The 19,063-nt window shown below is 39.8% G+C and overlaps 1 protein-coding gene across 1 annotated transcript; it reads right to left on the reverse strand.

The window, feature by feature from the left end:
* Positions 1–899: 899 nt before the first annotated feature.
* Positions 900–15,070, reverse strand: EIF2S3 (eukaryotic translation initiation factor 2 subunit gamma). Its single transcript, XM_037377133.1, has 12 exons — positions 14,939–15,070; positions 12,560–12,623; positions 11,942–12,069; positions 11,698–11,819; positions 10,234–10,328; positions 8,827–8,985; positions 7,431–7,565; positions 6,379–6,473; positions 5,314–5,458; positions 4,725–4,894; positions 3,598–3,770; positions 900–1,631 (listed from the first exon to the last, which is right to left on the reverse strand). The coding sequence occupies exons 1-12, from the start codon at positions 15,005–15,007 to the stop codon at positions 1,568–1,570; spliced, it is 1,419 nt and encodes a 472-aa protein (XP_037233030.1). The 5' UTR covers positions 15,008–15,070; the 3' UTR covers positions 900–1,567.
* Positions 15,071–19,063: the final 3,993 nt, after the last annotated feature.

Here is a 19,063-nt window from a genome sequence, read left to right on the forward strand (position 1 = left end):
TGCTTTCTGTTTTGTGCTCACTCTCATGCTCCCAAACTAGGCAAGACCTAAGTATATCCGAAGTTCCTAGAATTCAGTTACAGAAATGAGCTTCCAAAGCACGGAAGGTGCCATCTTTGAAACAGACACATTTAAGACCGTATACTGGTCAAGTATGAGGAGAATCAGGAAGAACTATAGCTGATTCTCTTTCAAAAAAGGAGAAGCACTATACAAAAGTTGGTGTATTTACTCTCAACACCATGCGAGGTAGAAGTACTTTACAAGTGGAAGAACTGTGTACAGGAACGTAGATGGAACAAGGGAACACAAAATACAATGCAAAATCAGGAACAAAACTCAAGCTGTTTCATCAAAATCAGTCTTGATGAGTGAAACGGTATTTACCTTTAGAATGCCTCTGAAGATATTAAATACAACTGAAACCAGGCGTTGAAAATGAACACAGTACTTTGTATAAAAACATGGAAAGAAACATGACTCGCTAAATTTTTTAGTACACAAAATACTAGAACTATGTACATTACTACAAATGAAGAAGTTAAACCTAAATGGATGACAGTATTAGCACCCTAGAGTAAGTTATTACATTATGTTTTCTCCCAAGGAGTGTTACTCAGGCTAGCTAAGCAATAGTGGTTTTACGCCTTTTTTCCTCATCTCATTCTGAATTCCACCCCCATCCCCCAAATCATTCCCTTCTACAGCCTTTTCCAGATATTTTATAGTTCAAGACGACAACTAATATTTGGTCAATTAGCTTGGAAATAAGCAGTTTACTCCTACTGTATAAAGAGCTCCCATGTCACCCACATAGTTCCACAATGACAAACGGCTATGTTTCAAATTAATCAAATTCTTTTCAGAAATTCATTCTAAAATAATGTCAAAACCAGTACTGCCAGTTCAGATCCAGTTTACTTGTAGCTCTTTCTTTTGGGGTTTAACCAAAACTTGCAATATTGGAAGTGACAAATTTAAGTCAGTTGACATTGCCATCCTAATCACAAAGCGTAATACAGCCAGAACCATACAAACCAAGGAAGGAAGTTCTTCCTGCCAACAGCTGTCTAAACAAAACAAGATGTTGTGCAGAAAGGGTACTAGTCTCCAGGAAGAGTGTGGTTTTTTACTTTTAATTCTTGTACTGATTGAACAATCAACTGCAGTCTTTTGTTACTCAGAAAACTGTATGAATTAATGAAAATAAGCAGTATTTTATTTCAATACCAGATTTATAGTTTGTGTGTTACACTGGGGCTGACTTGACTGATATGAAACAGATATGTCTGAAACACAACATAAATTAGACATGCCATGAGACATGTACAATTAATTTCTACTAAAATGTGGATAACTAAACCCACTTTATGCCAATTCTTTTACACTTTTAATGGTGATAGTGACTAGTATTTTAGTAAGAGGGTAAAATTCAATAAAATGTACAAGGACAGCCATACAACTCAAAGACAGTTTGCACAGCTTCCAATACCACTGTGAAAATACATCCCCTCCAAAATAGAAACAGGCACTTCATCTTTAAAAATGAAGCACACCCTTTTGTTCTTCAGTCATCATCAACAGTTGGCTTGATTGTCACTCCTCGTCTGATTTGACCCCAACCAATTAAACTGCAAAAAGAAGAAAGTTTATATTACTTTTAATAGTAGTCATGCCTTCAGTTCTCACATTTTGAATTTTCTCAACTTATCTCCCACCCACAACAGCCTACAAGACACAACACTGGTTAGCAGAAATAGAGAATAGGAGACAATGAGGGACAGAGAACGTTTGTATGTTTGTAATTAGCTAAGGATGTACCTTTCAAAAGTAAACTAAAAATCTGAAAACATTGTAACTTATGTTGTGCTGATGGACTATAAATCTATCCAGAGCTTGATCTCTTTCACCTATGCCCGCATTACTTTCAAATAGAAATGAAAATGTGAAAATTCAGACAAGATGACAGTAAGATTACAAACAGCTGTAACTCTCAATGAACATGTAACCTATAAAAGCAACTCAACATTCAGCTAAGTTCTACTATTCATATTCAGTAGAATTAAGACCCCTTTTATGGGCCACTGTTGCCTCAGAAAAATATGCTTTTAGAAAGAAATTAAGATTATGTCCATTTCCACAGTCAGCAGGCAGTCCATGTGATTATTAATACAACTATCTTTTAAAACATTTCCAATTTCTGGCAGGGAGATACATACACAGAAACCACACGTGCATCTCAATTTAATTTGCTAAGCAGTAGAGCCTGTCTCTGGGCACCAGAAAAGGGACTGAAGTGTATCAGCCTAGTACTTCCCACCTTTTAGGACCATATCTATAGGCTGTAACTAGTCCATCTTTGAATTCACTGTTCCTTAGAATCACTAGTATATATCCTCTTTGCTTGGCCATTTGCTGTTCAACCTCTGTGCCTCAAATACATTTACCTTCTATTTTATACCTCCTTTTTGACTCTTGCTTTCTCACTTGGTTCCATCTTTTCAGTATGACATTGCCTCAGGCTACAAGTTCCTTTTCACAGTACATTATCTTCATTCTAATTAGATTTTATTAAAAGCTGCTATTCCCAGTTTGCCTCCTTTCCCTTTTCTTAACTTTCAGTTTCTTTATGTTGTCTCTTTGTCCTTTTAATACAACATAGAAGGCAAGTTTTTAATAACAAGAGCTTTATAGCAGGTTGCCATTTCTTGCGCACCCCATAATCCAGAGACAAGCGGGCTTTTTGGCAAAATTTTGTCATGTTTTTTCAAGTGGGAAGTAATCTACAAATCAACAAAACTCACGCTATCAGCCTATATGCATCCATGGATATGCATACAGTGGAGACTTCTTGTAAAAATGGCTACGTTCCCTTATAGTACAAGAGCTGTGCAGGGTCAGCAAATCTAAATACCCTTATGTTATTCATGTTGTCTTACGGAACACATAACAGGTACAGCATGTGTAATCACCTTAACAAGAAGTATGGCACTACGATTAAAATGAATTATCAACTAATTCTGCTCATTTTCAGCCTCCAGATGCTTCTGTGCAGTCAAGACATCCTATATTTGTAATTCGTATGTGTCAATCCAGTTGATATGTTTCCTTCCCCTCTGCTCATAGTACATACAATACCTAAACCTCAGAATGTCCTTTCTCCATTCCCTTGCTATTTCTTCAAGGTTGCGCTAGAAATCACATACAGCTCCACACGTAGACCACCACTGACTCAGGCGTGTATAAAGACAGGCTTTGCCTTAACATTACTAGAATTTCCAAACTGCTCAGCCAAGACTGCCTACTGTTAGCTCAGTTTACAACGTGACAGTTACGGCAACAAACCATGAACCTCATATTTCTGTGTCTGTTAACTAAAAGGTATGTAGCCAAGTGTAATGCTTCTTTAAAAAAAAAAAAAAAAAGAGGCTAGTAATGAAATTAAGCATTCCACAATAATGTTGTCAATGTGTTAGAAGAATCCAGAGGAATTTAACACAGACACACACTTACCTATTCTAGAACAAAACCAGATCCACCTATTTTTTTGTTAACAGTGTAACAACTAGGTACCCCAGCAATTTAGCACCAACTTACCGCCAGTGTTTCTCAACTCTTCGACTCAGGGCAATTTTTTCTCCCACTTCTGTGCATACTGGGTTAGTTAGCACAATCTTCCCCAAATCGGCCTTTACTGCACTGACTCTCCCTCCAGTAGATAAGGATCCTATGTTTACCATTAAAACTTCATTCTTTGATAATTTTTGCACCTGAAGACAGACATACAAAACTCTGAAACGTAAGCTTTAGTATTTAACAAACAAAAAAACCATAGACAATATTGAGTATCTACTGTTACCTACCTGCCCCAAAAAAGGTACAGCTGAGATATGCAAAAACTATACACACACACAAACCATGGACAACAGTGACAGTGGATAGTTTATATGAGAAAGGACAAATACATAAATGTTGTACACGCAGCACTGCAAGTTCTTGATAGGATGTACCTTCTTGATTTCTCTACGTTTCACACTGATGATTGCATATACTGTACTGAAAGTAAAAAGTCTCAAATACTGCTACTGGAATGTTATACCATTCTTGTAGCTAATCTGAATATTCTCATTTCCCTTATGCCTACATACATGAAAATGATTTCTCAAAAAATAATTCGTTTCACAGCATAAAGACAGCGCTGAAGCACTTAACTTACTGTTGCATGAAGCTGTTTATAGATTTTAATGCTAACAGGGAGAACTATGATCTTTTCGTTTAGTTGTGTAAAATGGACCATGGAGCACACGACTGTGCTGTGCATCAAGCTCAGGTTTTTTTCAACTACAGTGTTTCAAAAATACTTGGGTAGAAGTTCTTCAGAGAAAAGAGTCTACAAAAAGCATGTAAGTAGGAAGTAGATCGGTACGTATATAAAACTAGTTATTGCACAAATTAATAGGCTGATAGCAAAGGAAAACAACTACCAGTGTATTTAGAAGAATACCTAACTTCAGGACACAAATATTTTATGCTACTTCAAATTACTCTGATATGAATTCCTACGCCTCTGAAAAGCATTTTCTTCTATAATATTAAATAAGCAGATAGGTTTAATGACAAGCACATATGAACAGGAAGAGAAAATTACCACATAAGGTCAAAAAATGTACATACTAATGACACCTAGCAAAAGAAATCAGGGAAAAACCAAAAGCAGTACAGACCTTCGCAGCTTTCTTGTCTCCTTCAGTGCGCACACCTAATAGTCGTCTCAGCAAGAAATAGGAAATTTCTAGCTCTGTAAATATTTCTGGCAGTGCTCCAACCGCACCAAGAACTTGGCCTACCATTCGGTCAGCCCGACACAACGTTGGATCAATCTTAGTTCCAACACCTACACCACAACAAGGAAAGTCACAAGGTGTAACTGAAAGGTAGCTGTCACATTTATGTATTAGAATATTTGAAGGAGATCTAAAATCAACAGAGAATATTCTGGGAATTCCCTATGACCTGGACAGCACTTTCAGAATGTCAGCAAGACCGTGGGCTCTATCTAAACAAATTAAGAAATATCTACTGTTAAAATCAGTACAATTAACAATGCAAGTTGATCTGCATTGGCCAGTGATGTTTAGGAAAATTATTTATTAAATATCTAATTTTCACACCCGTGTTGTCTCTCTACATATATGAATTATTTTAAATTGCTCAATAGCCTTTGTTTATTACACTGAAATTCATTGCTGAATGAAATCAAGTGTTTTCAGTAAGCACGAAGAAATAAATCTTTGCATATGAGATTATTCTTACCTATAAGACCTCCTGGAGCAGCATATTGCAGATCATTGTGTTCAGCAAAGAGTGACACAATTTTGGAGAAGATAGGCTTGCACATGAGTTTTCCTTCACTGTCCTTGGACACAATACCAGGCCGGACCTCAATTTCCTGGCCCACCTAATTACAAATGTGAAAATGTGCTTAACTGGCTGTTTCACAGGAACACAAAGCTAAATCCTAGTCACAGATAAGACCTACTTATCCCAAGACCTACTATTTACACAAGTCCTTGGTTCTGGGCTACTGTAGAACTTTGAGGACTTCTGTTGCACTGTTTACTGCAAACTGAATAATACTGAAAGCTTTGTATCTTATAGCTGATGTAACAACTGATTTTCTTTTCAATATAATTTGTAAAACTGCTTTAGCAAGGATCTTTATCAGCAGTAATTCCAACATTTAAATTTGAGTAATTTTGTAAAACATCATTTCATTTAGGAACATTACAGCACTGAGAAAAATTGAGTTAATTAAATCAGTGTAACTGATTGGCATCTACAAATGTCAAGACAAAGAAAATACAGGTTATATAAATGTTTCAAGATGTAGCTTGCTTTCCAGCTTAGCAGAACAACTTTTAAAGTCCATCTATTGACAGTATGCATCAAGGAAAAAAAAAATCAGAATATACAAAATATTTAAATGAGGAAGTGAGACCTGAGGGAACACACATACACACTTCTGAGGTACTTTTAAAGTTCTTTTGCTCCCCTGTTCCCCCCAGTAATTCAGCAAGTCAAAGTGGCAGGACAGGAAAAAAGAATAGCTCCCTCAGTTTCTGTAAGCAACGAAATCATTATCTTTATTACCAAAAGTTAAGACTATAGCAACAAATATACATTTAAAAAATAAAAATCTTGTTATGGTACTTTAAAACAGGAAAGTAAAAATGAGGCATAGACAGAAAGGGTAAGTGACATCTGACTGTATTCTAGTTTAAAAAAAAATCAGTTATATAGATTGATCTTGTACTAAGCATGGAAAAGTTCTACTCATTATCATCATTACAAATCTCCACACAAGAAAGGGAAAGTTACCTTTAAAACACCCTTTAGAATACTGCCACCAGCTACACCTCCTTTAAGGTCATCAACTTCACAGCCAGGCTTGTTGACATCAAAAGATCTAATTACTGAAAAGAATAGACCATAACCAGGTTTATATTTAAGATCAGGTTTTTAAAGAACTGTCTTTCTTTAGCAGCTTTGATTGCTTCCCTATGCTCATGAAGGTATACATACATATATATATATATATATATAAATACTACAAAAATGTAACTCAGGAAGAACACTAAAATACGATGAATATTTTATTCCCAATTTTTAAGTATACAGTTATCTTGTTCTCAAAAACATTTAAGCTGTTCATATACATAAACGTTTTTTTAAACTGTTTCTGCGTAGCAGAAATTAAGTTAAAAGATCACTATCTGAAAAAGAAAGCAATGATCAACTATATCACAAAACCCCTTCAACATTCACAATGTCAATTGTGAATACTGGAACCTTGTTTTAATGTGGCAAATTTTTATGCATTCCGAACATTTGTGGGTCTCCCATGTTCTATGTGGAAAAAAGGGCAAACAAATGGATTCACTGTAGTGGAACTGGATTTCACAATATGCTGGACAAGAACTGAGACTTTGACAATTATATAAAGGAGACAGGAGACTAACAAAGAAAATCTAACCAGGCTCCAGGAAAATAAGATTTTCATGGAAATAATCTAATTTTCAAACTCAACAATTTGTCAGAATTTTGCTAAATCAAATTTAAATCAGTAGCAACTAACAGAATGTTTTTAAGACAGATACATTTCTCATCATTTATTTATTTTAGTGCTTTCACACGCATAGAATATATACACAAAACCCAGCAATTACCTCAGGTAGGTTTAACTATAGTAATTAACTATGAACAAACAATACAGCTCTCAGAAAATAAGCAAGTTTTAAAATAAAAGCACACTAAACGCTCTTTTCAATCCCACCTCTTTTTAAGAGCATCCATCAACAAGCTATTTTAAGTGTAGATACATGTAATGAATGATTAGCCACAAAAGCCCAGACCATATGGCATTTACATACCAATAAGCCTTGGTTCAGATGTGAAGTCTCTCAAAGGGACTGGGATTTTCTTCACTATGTACTCGCAAACTACCTCAATGTTGTATTTCAACTGTGCGGAGATAGGAATTATTGGAGCTCCTTCTGCAACTGTACCTACAACAAAATCAAGTTCAACATCAAGCCTTAATATAGTATTTATAGGAACATGACCAAGCGTTCTGTCATTGTTAAAAACACTAATGAATTTCAAGGCACATTTCATGTGTATTTCCCAGAGCAGAACATATCAGAGCCCTTACCCTTCCCTTCAACATTTTAGCTCAAACCAGCCACACCTACTTTTCAGGGCATTCTGAAATAACCTTGGTGTTGCCTCTGGATAAGTGCGCACTGAAGAGCTTTACAGTTGCTCTCTGAACACAGTGCAAGATAACCTTCTCTGAGGGAGGGCACGCTTCCTACATTATCTTAAGAATATTTCTGATCGCAATTTCCTCAGAGAGACTAGGTATCTTAGTACTTGATAGATCAGTATTAACAGTCAGATTTCATTCCGACAAACTAAAATTCCTATCAATCTATGTTTTCTAAGTTCTGCAATATAAATACATATTTTAGAAGAATCCTCATTTTATGGAAGGATGCATTAGCTATTAGGACTTGTTAAATATTACTAATTATATCTGTGTTTCTTGTGATAACTCCAGTTCTCAAACTCCAAATTTACACATCAAGCCACTGTGACATAGCTGTTATGAACAGGTTATACAAGGCAGCAATTCTGAACTAAAAGAAAAAAACAAACAAAACCACAGACACACTGGCTAATTTTGATGGTGACACTCTAGCTCTGCAGCTTTCCACATATACCAGCTAAAGCAGATAAGCAGGGAAAACAGCGGAAGCTCCTGGGAAAGACAAAACTCAAAGCACTGAAGTTAAGTAGAATTTTACAGACAAGAGTAGGATAATGTTGCTTGACCTAGACACCGAGAGAGGTGAAAGATCAATCTTTTCTGATTTGGTAGAAGAAAAGCTAACACATTCATACCTACAAGGTGCCCCTAACAAGTACTACTACCTTTTCTCCTGTGCTGCAGTAAAAATCACAGTACAATCTCTACTACAGCAACAATACCAAGAAGAAACCACAAATTCCACGAAAGCTACTAGATAGGAGCTATTACTGCTAGTTTTACATCAAGAGCCAACAGCCTTAATACTTGTAGGCAAGCAGTCTGGAATGGGCAAGAAGCACAACTCCAATGGCCTGTTTTTTAGATTAACAGATTATGTACACCAGCATCGCCTACGGAAGAGAAGCTTTGATATAAACATACAGAAGCCACTATGTCCACGTCTCAACACTGAAGAATTTCCACCACTAACTGGATTTCTGCTGCTGAAAACTTACCTTGTACAAATGCAAGAATCTGTTCATACTGTTCTTTAGCCTGGCTCTCCTTCACCAAATCAATCTTATTCTGCAGAATCAAAATGTGTTTCAGTTTCATGATTTCTATAGCAGCTAGATGTTCTGAGGTCTGGGGTTGAGGGCATGACTCATTACCAGCTGAAAGAAAAGTGACTACAATAGAGAAACTATACAGATAGACAAAACTCCTACAGTTACGAGATCTACTTTCCATTGTATCTTTATAAAAAACAAGCCACATCTCAGTAAGCTACATTTGAAGCTTTCCAAGTGAGTAAGCACCTCCTTCCTCTTCCCCAGAACTGCTGGCTGTAGCATCCACACAATGTATGACAGATGAGAGGTTGTCAGAGTGATTCCCCCATTCTACTTGCTCCCAGTAGAAACATCTAAAATTTCCAAAGATACTGGTAACTAACTTGCGTCTACTTGACATTCTATCCTTAGGTCCTCAAGCATCTCACTACTGACTGTAGCATAATGGACAATTCACCTTTCAAGAAATATCTTAAAATTTGATGGCACTTCTTAATCACTAAAACCATAAAAATGCCCAACTTTATAACACACAATAAACATATCAAGTACAGGAATAGGGCAGCTATCAGCAAGGTTTGGATTTCAGCCATCCAAGAAGCTAACTCTGGCTGCATGTGCCATTGTGCCAGTTAGTCTCGCTTGAAGTCTGGGCTATCACACTTTCTAGGTCTAAACAGGCAGCAGGAATGACAGCTCATCAGCTATCTCAGACTATTTAAACTACAATATCTGAAGCTGTTTTTCTTGTTTGTTGACATGGCCTATCTAGGTAAAGATAATTACTGTCACAGAGCGCTAAATTGTTCTATAGACATAAAAATCACTTTTATGCACTTCCTGTTTGTTGCAAATCAGAACAAAAATTGTCTGAATCAAGATAAATCTCCTGTACCTTGATTTTGCCTTTATTCATCTGGGTTTACTGTTTATACTGATGTTTCTGGGCTCTCCTGTATGGCAAAGGCTACATACATATCTAAAGCAAACTGAAGCTTCAGAGAAACTCACAATGTACCTGTAGGTAATCTATTTCCATAAAATGATAGTAATTTCACAGTACTATACCACTACAATGATTCATCTTACCTAACTAATCTTCTGTCAACTGGGGCACCTACCAGACTAGTAAGTACGTAAAGCAATGTCCAAAATCAACCAGCTTGTTAGCACTACATTCTCTGTAGCATCACTGTATTTTCTTAAAACACATCTCAAAAGCATTCACTTGTTTTAATTGCTCATCCCACTCCACTAAATTTAAAACCCGATATAAAGTTGCTTCATGATATTAAAAAAAAAAAAAAAAAAAAAAAAAAAAGAGCTCTGTTTTTGTGTAGCAATCATTACCTATCAACAGTAAAGCTGCATCCATTACTGCTGCACCGTTCAACATAGTAGCCATCAAAATATCATGGCCAGGACAATCCACAAAAGAGACATGCCTGTTGTAGAAGAAGGTTAAAAAGAAGTCCAAAAGCCAATTATCAATAATTTCTCTGACCAATTTATGTGAGTGCCTAGGCAGACACAAAAGTTAAAAGCATCCTTAAAATAGATAAACAAAACTTTTCAAGACAGATGCTGGGAAGTAATACCTTTAAAGTTTTTTTGAAGTTCTAAAAGAGCACAAAGACTACTGAACAGCTACTGAATACTTTTTCTAAGTTTTGAGATTCAATACCATATATCCATTAGGTACTGCTTTAGTATTTCACAAATTTACTTGTAAATTAGACTAGATTTAAACAGATTTAAATACACCAGAATAGTAATACCACCAAAAAAACCCCCACCAACCAGAAAACCCCCAAACAAAAAACCAACAACAACCACACAGGATTTCTCCTATTCTTTTAAAAGACACCTGCCATTCTCCAGTTTTAGAAGATTATGCTGCTTTAATTATATGGTTATAATTGCACTTCAAGGATTTATCTACAGAGACAATGTTACGTGTCTTAGTTCCAACCTTATGATTTTATTGTGCAGACCGTAATAGTTAATTCACTACATTCTTGCCTGAAACTATTCAGTGAAGAATCCTTGTTTCCTGGTAGCATGCCACCAAAAAGCAAGGGACTAGTTTGCTGCTTTGCTGGTGATGTTAAAAATCTACTGGAAGCAAATAAACAGTAAGATAAAAGAATACAAGGCTTTTAACCAATAGTTTAAAAATGGCTGCATGACTATCACTCCAACAGAAGTTATTGTTAGTAACAAGTGCTCTACTAGGAATCTGAGGAAAGGAAGGAAATAAATTATTACAGCATTACATGTATTTTATTTATAAGCATGAACTAGGAATCCTGTCGTACAACAGCCTTTGTGACTACTCTCGTTTGAGCAATCATTGTAAAGACCCACACAAAACCTGTTGTGGTTACTATGCTTTATTAGAAATTAAGTAAATGAATAGCACGTGGGCTCCAGTTAAAGGCCTGGTCTCATATTACACACCAGGCTTTCATATATTAATTTTAATAACTTCTGAAAACTTTTCTGCCTCTAAGAAGAAAAGGTTTAACAGATGTCATCCTCCAGAAAGGAATTAAAGGTGCGTTTGTGAGGTCCACATTAGTTCTCATACTAGTGGCTTTAAAATGTACTTATATTAATAATGTTAAAAAAAATTCATTTCAGACACCTGCAAATACCCAAGGATAGAAGACACAGTTGTGCTCTACCACAGACTGTGTGTCACAACTAATAACACCCATGCAGTTTAGATGATACTTTAGATCAGGGGTGCCCAGCATCTAAGAACATGTGGTCTGCCATAAAAATTCATACCATTCATTCTACAGAAGTTACCTGACTAGTTTGAAGTTCCCTTTGGTGCCAGGAATATCTGTGGGGAACTCATCTGGGGTGCTACTTCCACAGGATCGGTAACACTCTGGCCGAGAACAGCTTGGGTCATCCAGCTTGTAAATCTGTAAGTAATTTTTAAAAATTGAGAGAAATTTTAATTCATCAAGGATTAGTTACATATAAGCTTATATCCATCCTGAAATTTATTAGCAACATATTTGCTAGATCCATAGTAATGACTCACCTTTGCATTAGCATAACCCAGCTTGATTGTGATATTTCTTTCCAGTTCATTTTTAAATCTGACAGTATGAACTCCAGATATAGCTTTGACTACTGTCGACTTTCCATGGGCTACATGACCAATTGTACCTATGTTTTAAAAGCAAATGTTTGTTAACGAGCCGTTGTTTAATTTTCTGCAGTGTTCCATTACAATCAACACAACCACAAACTCTCTATAGCCAGTAAGTCCAGAGCTCCCATAAGAAGCATGCATGGATTTCATAATAATTTTTGTTTAAACAAACAAGAACCTAAATTGAGCTCCCAATAGATACATCTTTGCACTTTCATGAAACTCATGTAAATGCTTAATTTTAAGGTAAAATAAACTGTTTTAACAACTATTCCCCACTTCATTCAATAGTGTTCTTAAAGAAAAATCCGTGCTTTTCAAGTTAAAAAGGTTTGACAAATGTCTTCCTGTGCCTTGATAAAATTTATAAAAACACTGTATCTACATTACTGTCTGTTTCAGTAAGACTATCTTAAAGTTCTCAAATAGATACCATATGCTACTGCATAAGCACCAGAAAGAATTACATTAATGCACCCCTCTTTTTTACAAGTTTGGTTTTACCTATATTAATCGTTGCTTGTCTGCTGATGACTTCTGGTGAAAGAGGTGTCAACTTGTTAACATCCTGTATGAGGGAGATTTCAGAATTTATTAATCTTCTATCTAAACGTTCAGACAGTACTATACATATTTTCTTAAAAATTATCCAGTCATTCTATTCAACATAATCCAACCAAACTAATGAAAATAATTCTAAATATGCATTCCAATCATTTTAAGTACATGAAATAGGACAAAATCCTGATTGTAAGTCCGCATAGGTTGCAAATGAAAACACCAACTGTAAATCAGCACAGGGTGCAAGATGTTAAAGATGCAAGTAAAGAAAAAAACAACCTAACCCTCCAAAGAAGCTCTAACACACAATAAAACCCTCACCAACCCCAAACTTAAATTACATGTAACAGGCAAATTCAAATTAACTTTCCATGGCTATATGGTGAACAGCATCTATGTTTTAAAAACAAAGGTTTGTCAATAAACAGTTGTTTGGTATAAGGTTCCATTACAGTCAATATATAATTACAACTAACATTTTGGAGTCAGTAGGTCCAGAGACTTCCTTAGCACCATGGATTTAATTTTGGATTTTTTTTAAAACAGCAATTTTTTTCCTCAAATACGGTTATTACTACTTGAGGTACCAGACAAAAATTCTGCTGTTTTAAAAAGCCTGTTGCATGAACCTACTGGTAGCTGCTGGCAAATCAAAACACTTACAAATACATCCCATACAGTTAAAAAGACAACTCTGAAAGAGTTGGTTTGGGGATTTTTAAAGCTGTTTGTCCAAATATTGGACAAATGTTGAAATCCACTGAAATGTTCCACTGTACTCTTTTTGAAACTGCTTACAGTTAATTTCCATCCTGCACTGAATTCATATGGGTGAGCTGCTCTGTTCAAGCAAAGACTCATGATGCTAAAAGAGTCCTCAGTGCAGGACAGGATATGACTATTTTGCTAAATAACACACACACAATCTACATTAAATCACACTGTTTACACTGTTACATACAGGTTCAGTGCATAACAATCAAACTCAAACATCTGTGTAAAAATGTAAGCTGACTCATTCTATTATCAAGAATAAAATGTTCATGTTCAATACAAAACAAGTTTTGTCCACCTAACACAAACAACTATATTTGTCTTTTTTTGTACATCTAACTTAAAATGACTATGCGCACTGAAGTCAACGATGGGAACATGACCTGCAGATGGCACCATCTAGTAGGGTGACAAGCGGCAAGTGTGATGCAAGTCCTGTCGTCAAGGGAATCGTTCCTAGTGCACACAATTATGCATGTATGCAATTTTTTCCTCAAGACTGGTATAAAGGCTAGCTTTAGCTATAAGCTCCGGTCAACTGCAAGCATTCAGAGGCCAACTGAAAAAGTATAAAAGAGCCCTTAAAGACAGTTCCTAGTGACCTGCCAACTAGGCGTTTCTGTGTTCTTTCCCACTGGCAAATGCTACAATCAACAATGAAAGGAAGTAAAGCAACTTTTTGAAATTACTTACATGCTTCACCAATGAATATCAACATGCTTAGCTATAACACAAAAAGAACTCTTGTACCCAAACCCCAAGGTATCAGACATTATTACTGTAAAGACAAATAAGCTTTTCTGGTTTGCTGAATAACAGGGAGTCAGCAACAAGGTTTTCGACCGGTTTTGTCCACGTATACGTGTAATAAGTGAGAACAAGCACAGGTGAGGCGTTTAATAGGCAAGACTACCACAGCAAGAGGCCACTGCAACTGACTTTGTTAGTAGTCACAATTTTCTTGGCAGACCAACTAAGGCAGGACTGGCAACCAATCCACCTAGCCCGCTGGGGAAACTGAGTGCCAGTTTATGGTTCTACATCGGAGAGAGAAGAGGTTTTTAACACTGTTAAGCAGGCCAGCCCTCGCAAGGAGGATGCTGCGCGTCTCCACCACTACCACGCAGAAGCTTCGCTCGCCAAGCCAGGCCGCCAGCCCGCCGAGCCTCGAACACCTCCCGCCAGCGAGCGGGGCGCCTCCCGCAGGCAGCCCAGCCCCGCCGCGACCAGCCTAACCGGCTCCCAGCGCCGCCGCCGCTGCCCGGCGCCTGCCTCCGACTCCCCCCCACCCCCAGCCCCGGCGTGCCGCAACGCGGCCATCCCAAGCACCGCCACCTTCCGCGCCTCCTCGGCCCTCACCGGCCCCAACGACCGCGGCGGGGCCTGGAGGAAGGCACGGCTCCCCTCAGCCTGCGAGCGCCGCCCCCCCACCCCGCCAAAGGCCCGCCCGGCCGCACCAGCCCCCGCCGCCCGCCCCCGCCGCTGCTCGGCGCCCCCGCCCGCGGCCGCCTGCCGCTGTTCCCCGGGCGCCCCGCCGGCCAGCCTCACCAAGGTGGCGAGGTCCTGCCGGCTGAGATGCGGCTGCCCCAGAGTCACTCCCGCCTCGTCCCCCGCCATCTTGGCCCGAAGAGGAAGCGAGGAGGCCCGCGCGGCCGCCTGACCCCCGGCTCCGCTCGGCGCCGCCGCTGCCGGCGCGCAGCCCGGCACCCGCCGGTCGGAGGAGTGACGCCCGTCGGGGTGACCCGCCGCGCTGTGCGGCGCGGGGCCGCCGCCAGCCCCGCCGCGGGACGGCAGCGGCTCAGGCGCGGCGGGGGCAGCCCCGGGAAGGACCCCCGTCGCCCTCACGCCGGGTGATGCAACCCGGCCTGCCCCTGGGCCGCCCCGCGTGCGCCGGCGCCGCCGGGGAAGCGAGGGCGCGCGCGTGCGCGGGGCGGGGCGGGGCCGCGGCGGCGGGGGTCGCGGTGCGCCTGCGCCTTGCGCCTGCCGGCGGGTAACGGTCGTGGGCCCAGGGTGGTGCGGGGCTGCTGAGGGGAGGCGCTGGGGCGCGGGGGGGGGGGGGCTGGGCACAGCGCACCGTTTGCGGGTACGTGCGGGTGGTTCTACACGCGGGTTTCAGTCACTGCTGCAGGAGCAGACGCCCGGGGAGCTCTCCCGAGTATTTCTGGGGAACGGGGGTTGCCCTTTGTCGGCGGCAGGCAGGGCTGCTGGGCCCGCGGTGGCGCTGTGCCAGTGCCGCGTGTGCTGCCTGCACATGTGGAACAGTGGCGTTGCAGCGGTGGGGTGGTCACGCTAGGGACCTGGTTCGGTTGCAAGGTACACCAAAAAAACCCGAGATTCATCCTGTGGTTTAAGCAGCGACATTCGTTGATGCATGTCTTAACAGTGTGGTAGCGTAGGTTTATTTGGGGCGGTGAGTGGGTGTAGAGAGGAACACGGTAAAATTTGAACAAGATATGCTTGTATGTACTGGAAATGAGCATATCTAATTTGATGTCCGATCAGCTCATCTGCTTGAACAGTAAAACGGCACTGTACATACATTAGTGATCTCTGCTGGCCATCAGCCTGATAAGATTTTGAATTTCAACCTTTCTGTTGTTACTGGCTTTTGTAGGCAAAGTGCTCGGTGTTAGGGAGACCGTATGGATATAAGACCCTGACCCAAGACGCGAACAGCTTGAATCTTTTGTACCAAACAGCTAAAATCCCCACGAAAAGTGTGCTGTTTTCAGAGTTGGGTATGAAATAAATGCTTCAAAACCCAAATAAAATCCCTGAGCCAGTGAAGAGAGCCAGCTTACAGGTTCAGTAGAGACTAAGACCAAATTCACAACTCTTCCTGGTGGGAAATTGAATTGACTTCATCATGGAAACTTCTTAAAGGCATAGAGGATGTTGCTACTAACAGGATTTCTTCTATGATCAGAGAAACAGGTTTCAGCGTAAGTAACCAGTTATGTCAAATACATACACATTCATCAACAGTGGCTTTGTCTGCTGGAAAATGTGGTGGTTCTCAGGTTTTACCTGATTTAACTGCTTGGGTCAAAAAAACCCAGGCTTGGAGCAGACAACCATGTGATTAAAATGCGATGATGGAAATTTCTGTGAAACTGGTATGCCTGGTCTAACAATGCTTGTAACCTCCCACTTTCACAAATCCTACTATTTCCATTCTTTCCTGATTACAAGAGTTAGGAGTGAGTTGTGCTGGATATACCTAGAGCAAATACATTGCCAGCATTTTTGTTTTCAAGAAATGAATGTGGCCAGGTGGCAAGAAATCTTACAGTGTGTATAATGGTGTTGCCAATGACAAAATATACTTTGTCTTGCAATGCAGTAATTTTGAACATTGGTCTGGAAAATGAGTTTTCATATCTAATCTTTCATAAGGACATATGATGCTTTCAATTGTCTGTAAAATGTCTCAATTCTGGGAAAAACAGTAGGTGCTTATGACCGAGATACACAAAGTATGGTGGAAACATGATGCAATACTTGGTTGTAGTTGCCTTGACGTCCAGGCATGTATAATCACTCTTTTATGGAAATGAACTGAAAATACTAGACTTTGTAGTTACTTAGCTGTTTAAATTATGCAATAATGCAGTGCAGTGTAAAATTATGGAAACCGTTTTTGTCACATTTGCAGCAGCCTTTAGAAAGGATTTAATCCTTGCCAAGAACCCTGTCAGGAATCTGAAAAAAAAAAAAAAAAGACACAAAGTGTTGCTCCTATTTTAACAATGAGATTATACATTTTACATAGTCTGTGATAGGCTTGTTACTTTGATTCACTGTATTTGGAAATATTTGTAGTATGAAGAAAAACTAGGGAAATCTGAAGACTGCAAATGTCTAATTATTATGGAATCAGAATGGTTTGGGTTGGAAAGGACCTTAAAGGTCATCTGGTTCCGACCCCTCTGCCACGGGCAGGGACACCTTCCTCTAGACCAGGTTGCTCCAAGCCCCATCCAGCCTGGCCCTGAACACTTCCAGGGATGGGGCATCCACAGCTTCTCTGGGCAACCAGTGCCAGTGCCTCACCACCCGTGCAGTGAAGAATCTCTTCCTTATATCTAATCTAAATCTACCCTCTTTCAGTTTAAAGCCATTACCCCTTGTCCTATTGCTACATGCCCTTGTAAAAAGTAGCTCTCCAGCTTTCTTGTAGGCCCGCTTTAGGTACTGGAAGGCTGCTGTAAGGTCTCCCTGGAGCCGCCTTTTCCCCACGTTGAACAACCCCAACTAAAGTAGGTAAAAACACTTCTAGGAATTGTCAAGTATATTATACATACAAATTTAAAAAGATTAAAATTATTCAAATTAAGGCGTGAATAGTATATTAATATAACTCAAAAATGTATGTCCATAATTTTATTAATTGCAGTTCATTTAAGGCAGTGGGAACTACTTACTAACCAACTCTGTACAGATCCGTAAATCAGAGGGGTCAGCCAAAAGCTATGTAAATTAATAATAACTAAGCTAACGTTGATACTGCTTGTCCTTGTTGAGGGCCCAAATTTAAATGTCACATTTTTATTTAGGAAATTAGAATTAAGGCGTTATTAAGATACTTTGATTTCTTTCAGTAGAGGCAAATTTTCAAATGTGAAGAAGGGGATGGGTTTTTTTGGTGCTTTTAAATGTTGACAATAAGTATGTCAAAGCTGTTGGGTGCATTTTGGTTTGTTGGTTTTGGTGTGGTTTTTTTGGTTAGGTTTGAGGTCCTTTTCTGTGGCAGTGTGTAGAAGAGACCTGAAGATCATCTTATGCCTCAGCTTGCCACAAACTACAAACAGCAAAATGACAGACAGGTAAAACCAAAACAGTCCTGCTTAGCTTTTTCTACCCTCGCTGCCCTATAAATGTCAAAAGTCTGGAGAGGGCAGAAGGATGCATGAAGTTTTATAATTTCTGTGTATGAGAAACTTACTTTCTACTCCAGTTCTTCTTTGCTGCAGCATGAAATGTGAGTGGGTACATGCTTGGTGCAGCAGCAGATGTATCTTGTGAATCAGGGAGAGAATGTCTTTCCTTTGAGACTTAGGTGGCAGGAACAGTAGCTGTCTTGGCAGAGTCAGTATGTAAAGGTCTGGGTTTTTTCACCTTAAGTGCACAAACAACAGGTTTTAAAACAGTGACTGGGGAGATGGGGCAAATTTACTGCATGAGTAAGCAGATGAGATAGGATAGTATGAAGTTTTCGGAGTAGAGGAGGGTCAGACTGTTGGGATGAAGGAGTGAATGGGAGCAGGTTGACTGCGGCGTGGAATAAGTAGGCCTGAGGGAGCAGTAGGAGGGCAGTTGAATGGAGTGGAAATAACAGTGGGAAGTTCTTTGTGAAGCAGTGTGTGGAGGAGCTGGTTCATTGTGTGAGGCTGGGAAAGGTGGGAAGGACATTCAGCTTGGGGGTGGCAGCTATAGAGGAGGTACTCTCTTGTTTTATAAACCAAGAATGGGGTGTGGGTGGTAATGAAAGACTGAAAGTAGGTGGTGAAGGGGACAGGAACAGCAATGAACGTGGAGAGGATGGCAGCGTGCAGCCTGCTGTTCAAAGCAGTCAGTGACATAGGTGGTGGGGGAGAGAGGTACGTAGCAGGTGGTGGATGGTTTGGGGGTGGCAGTGGCAACCAAAGGTCCACGTAGTTCAGTTCACCTCTT

This window comes from Falco rusticolus, chromosome 2, assembly GCF_015220075.1.
Source record: "Falco rusticolus isolate bFalRus1 chromosome 2, bFalRus1.pri, whole genome shotgun sequence".
Lineage (NCBI taxonomy): Eukaryota > Metazoa > Chordata > Aves > Falconiformes > Falconidae > Falco > Falco rusticolus.

Bases quoted from the DNA above. Each gene is read 5' to 3' on its own strand.
- EIF2S3 (XM_037377133.1), bottom strand. From the start codon at position 15,007: ATGGCGGGGGACGAGGCGGGAGTGACTCTGGGGCAGCCGCATCTCAGC. The intron at 12,624-14,938 runs GTGAGGCTGGCC...TCCCTCATACAG, and splicing joins GGCAGGACCTCGCCACCTTG to GATGTTAACAAGTTGACACC. The intron at 11,820-11,941 runs GTGAGTCATTAC...AATTACTTACAG, and splicing joins TGGGTTATGCTAATGCAAAG to ATTTACAAGCTGGATGACCC.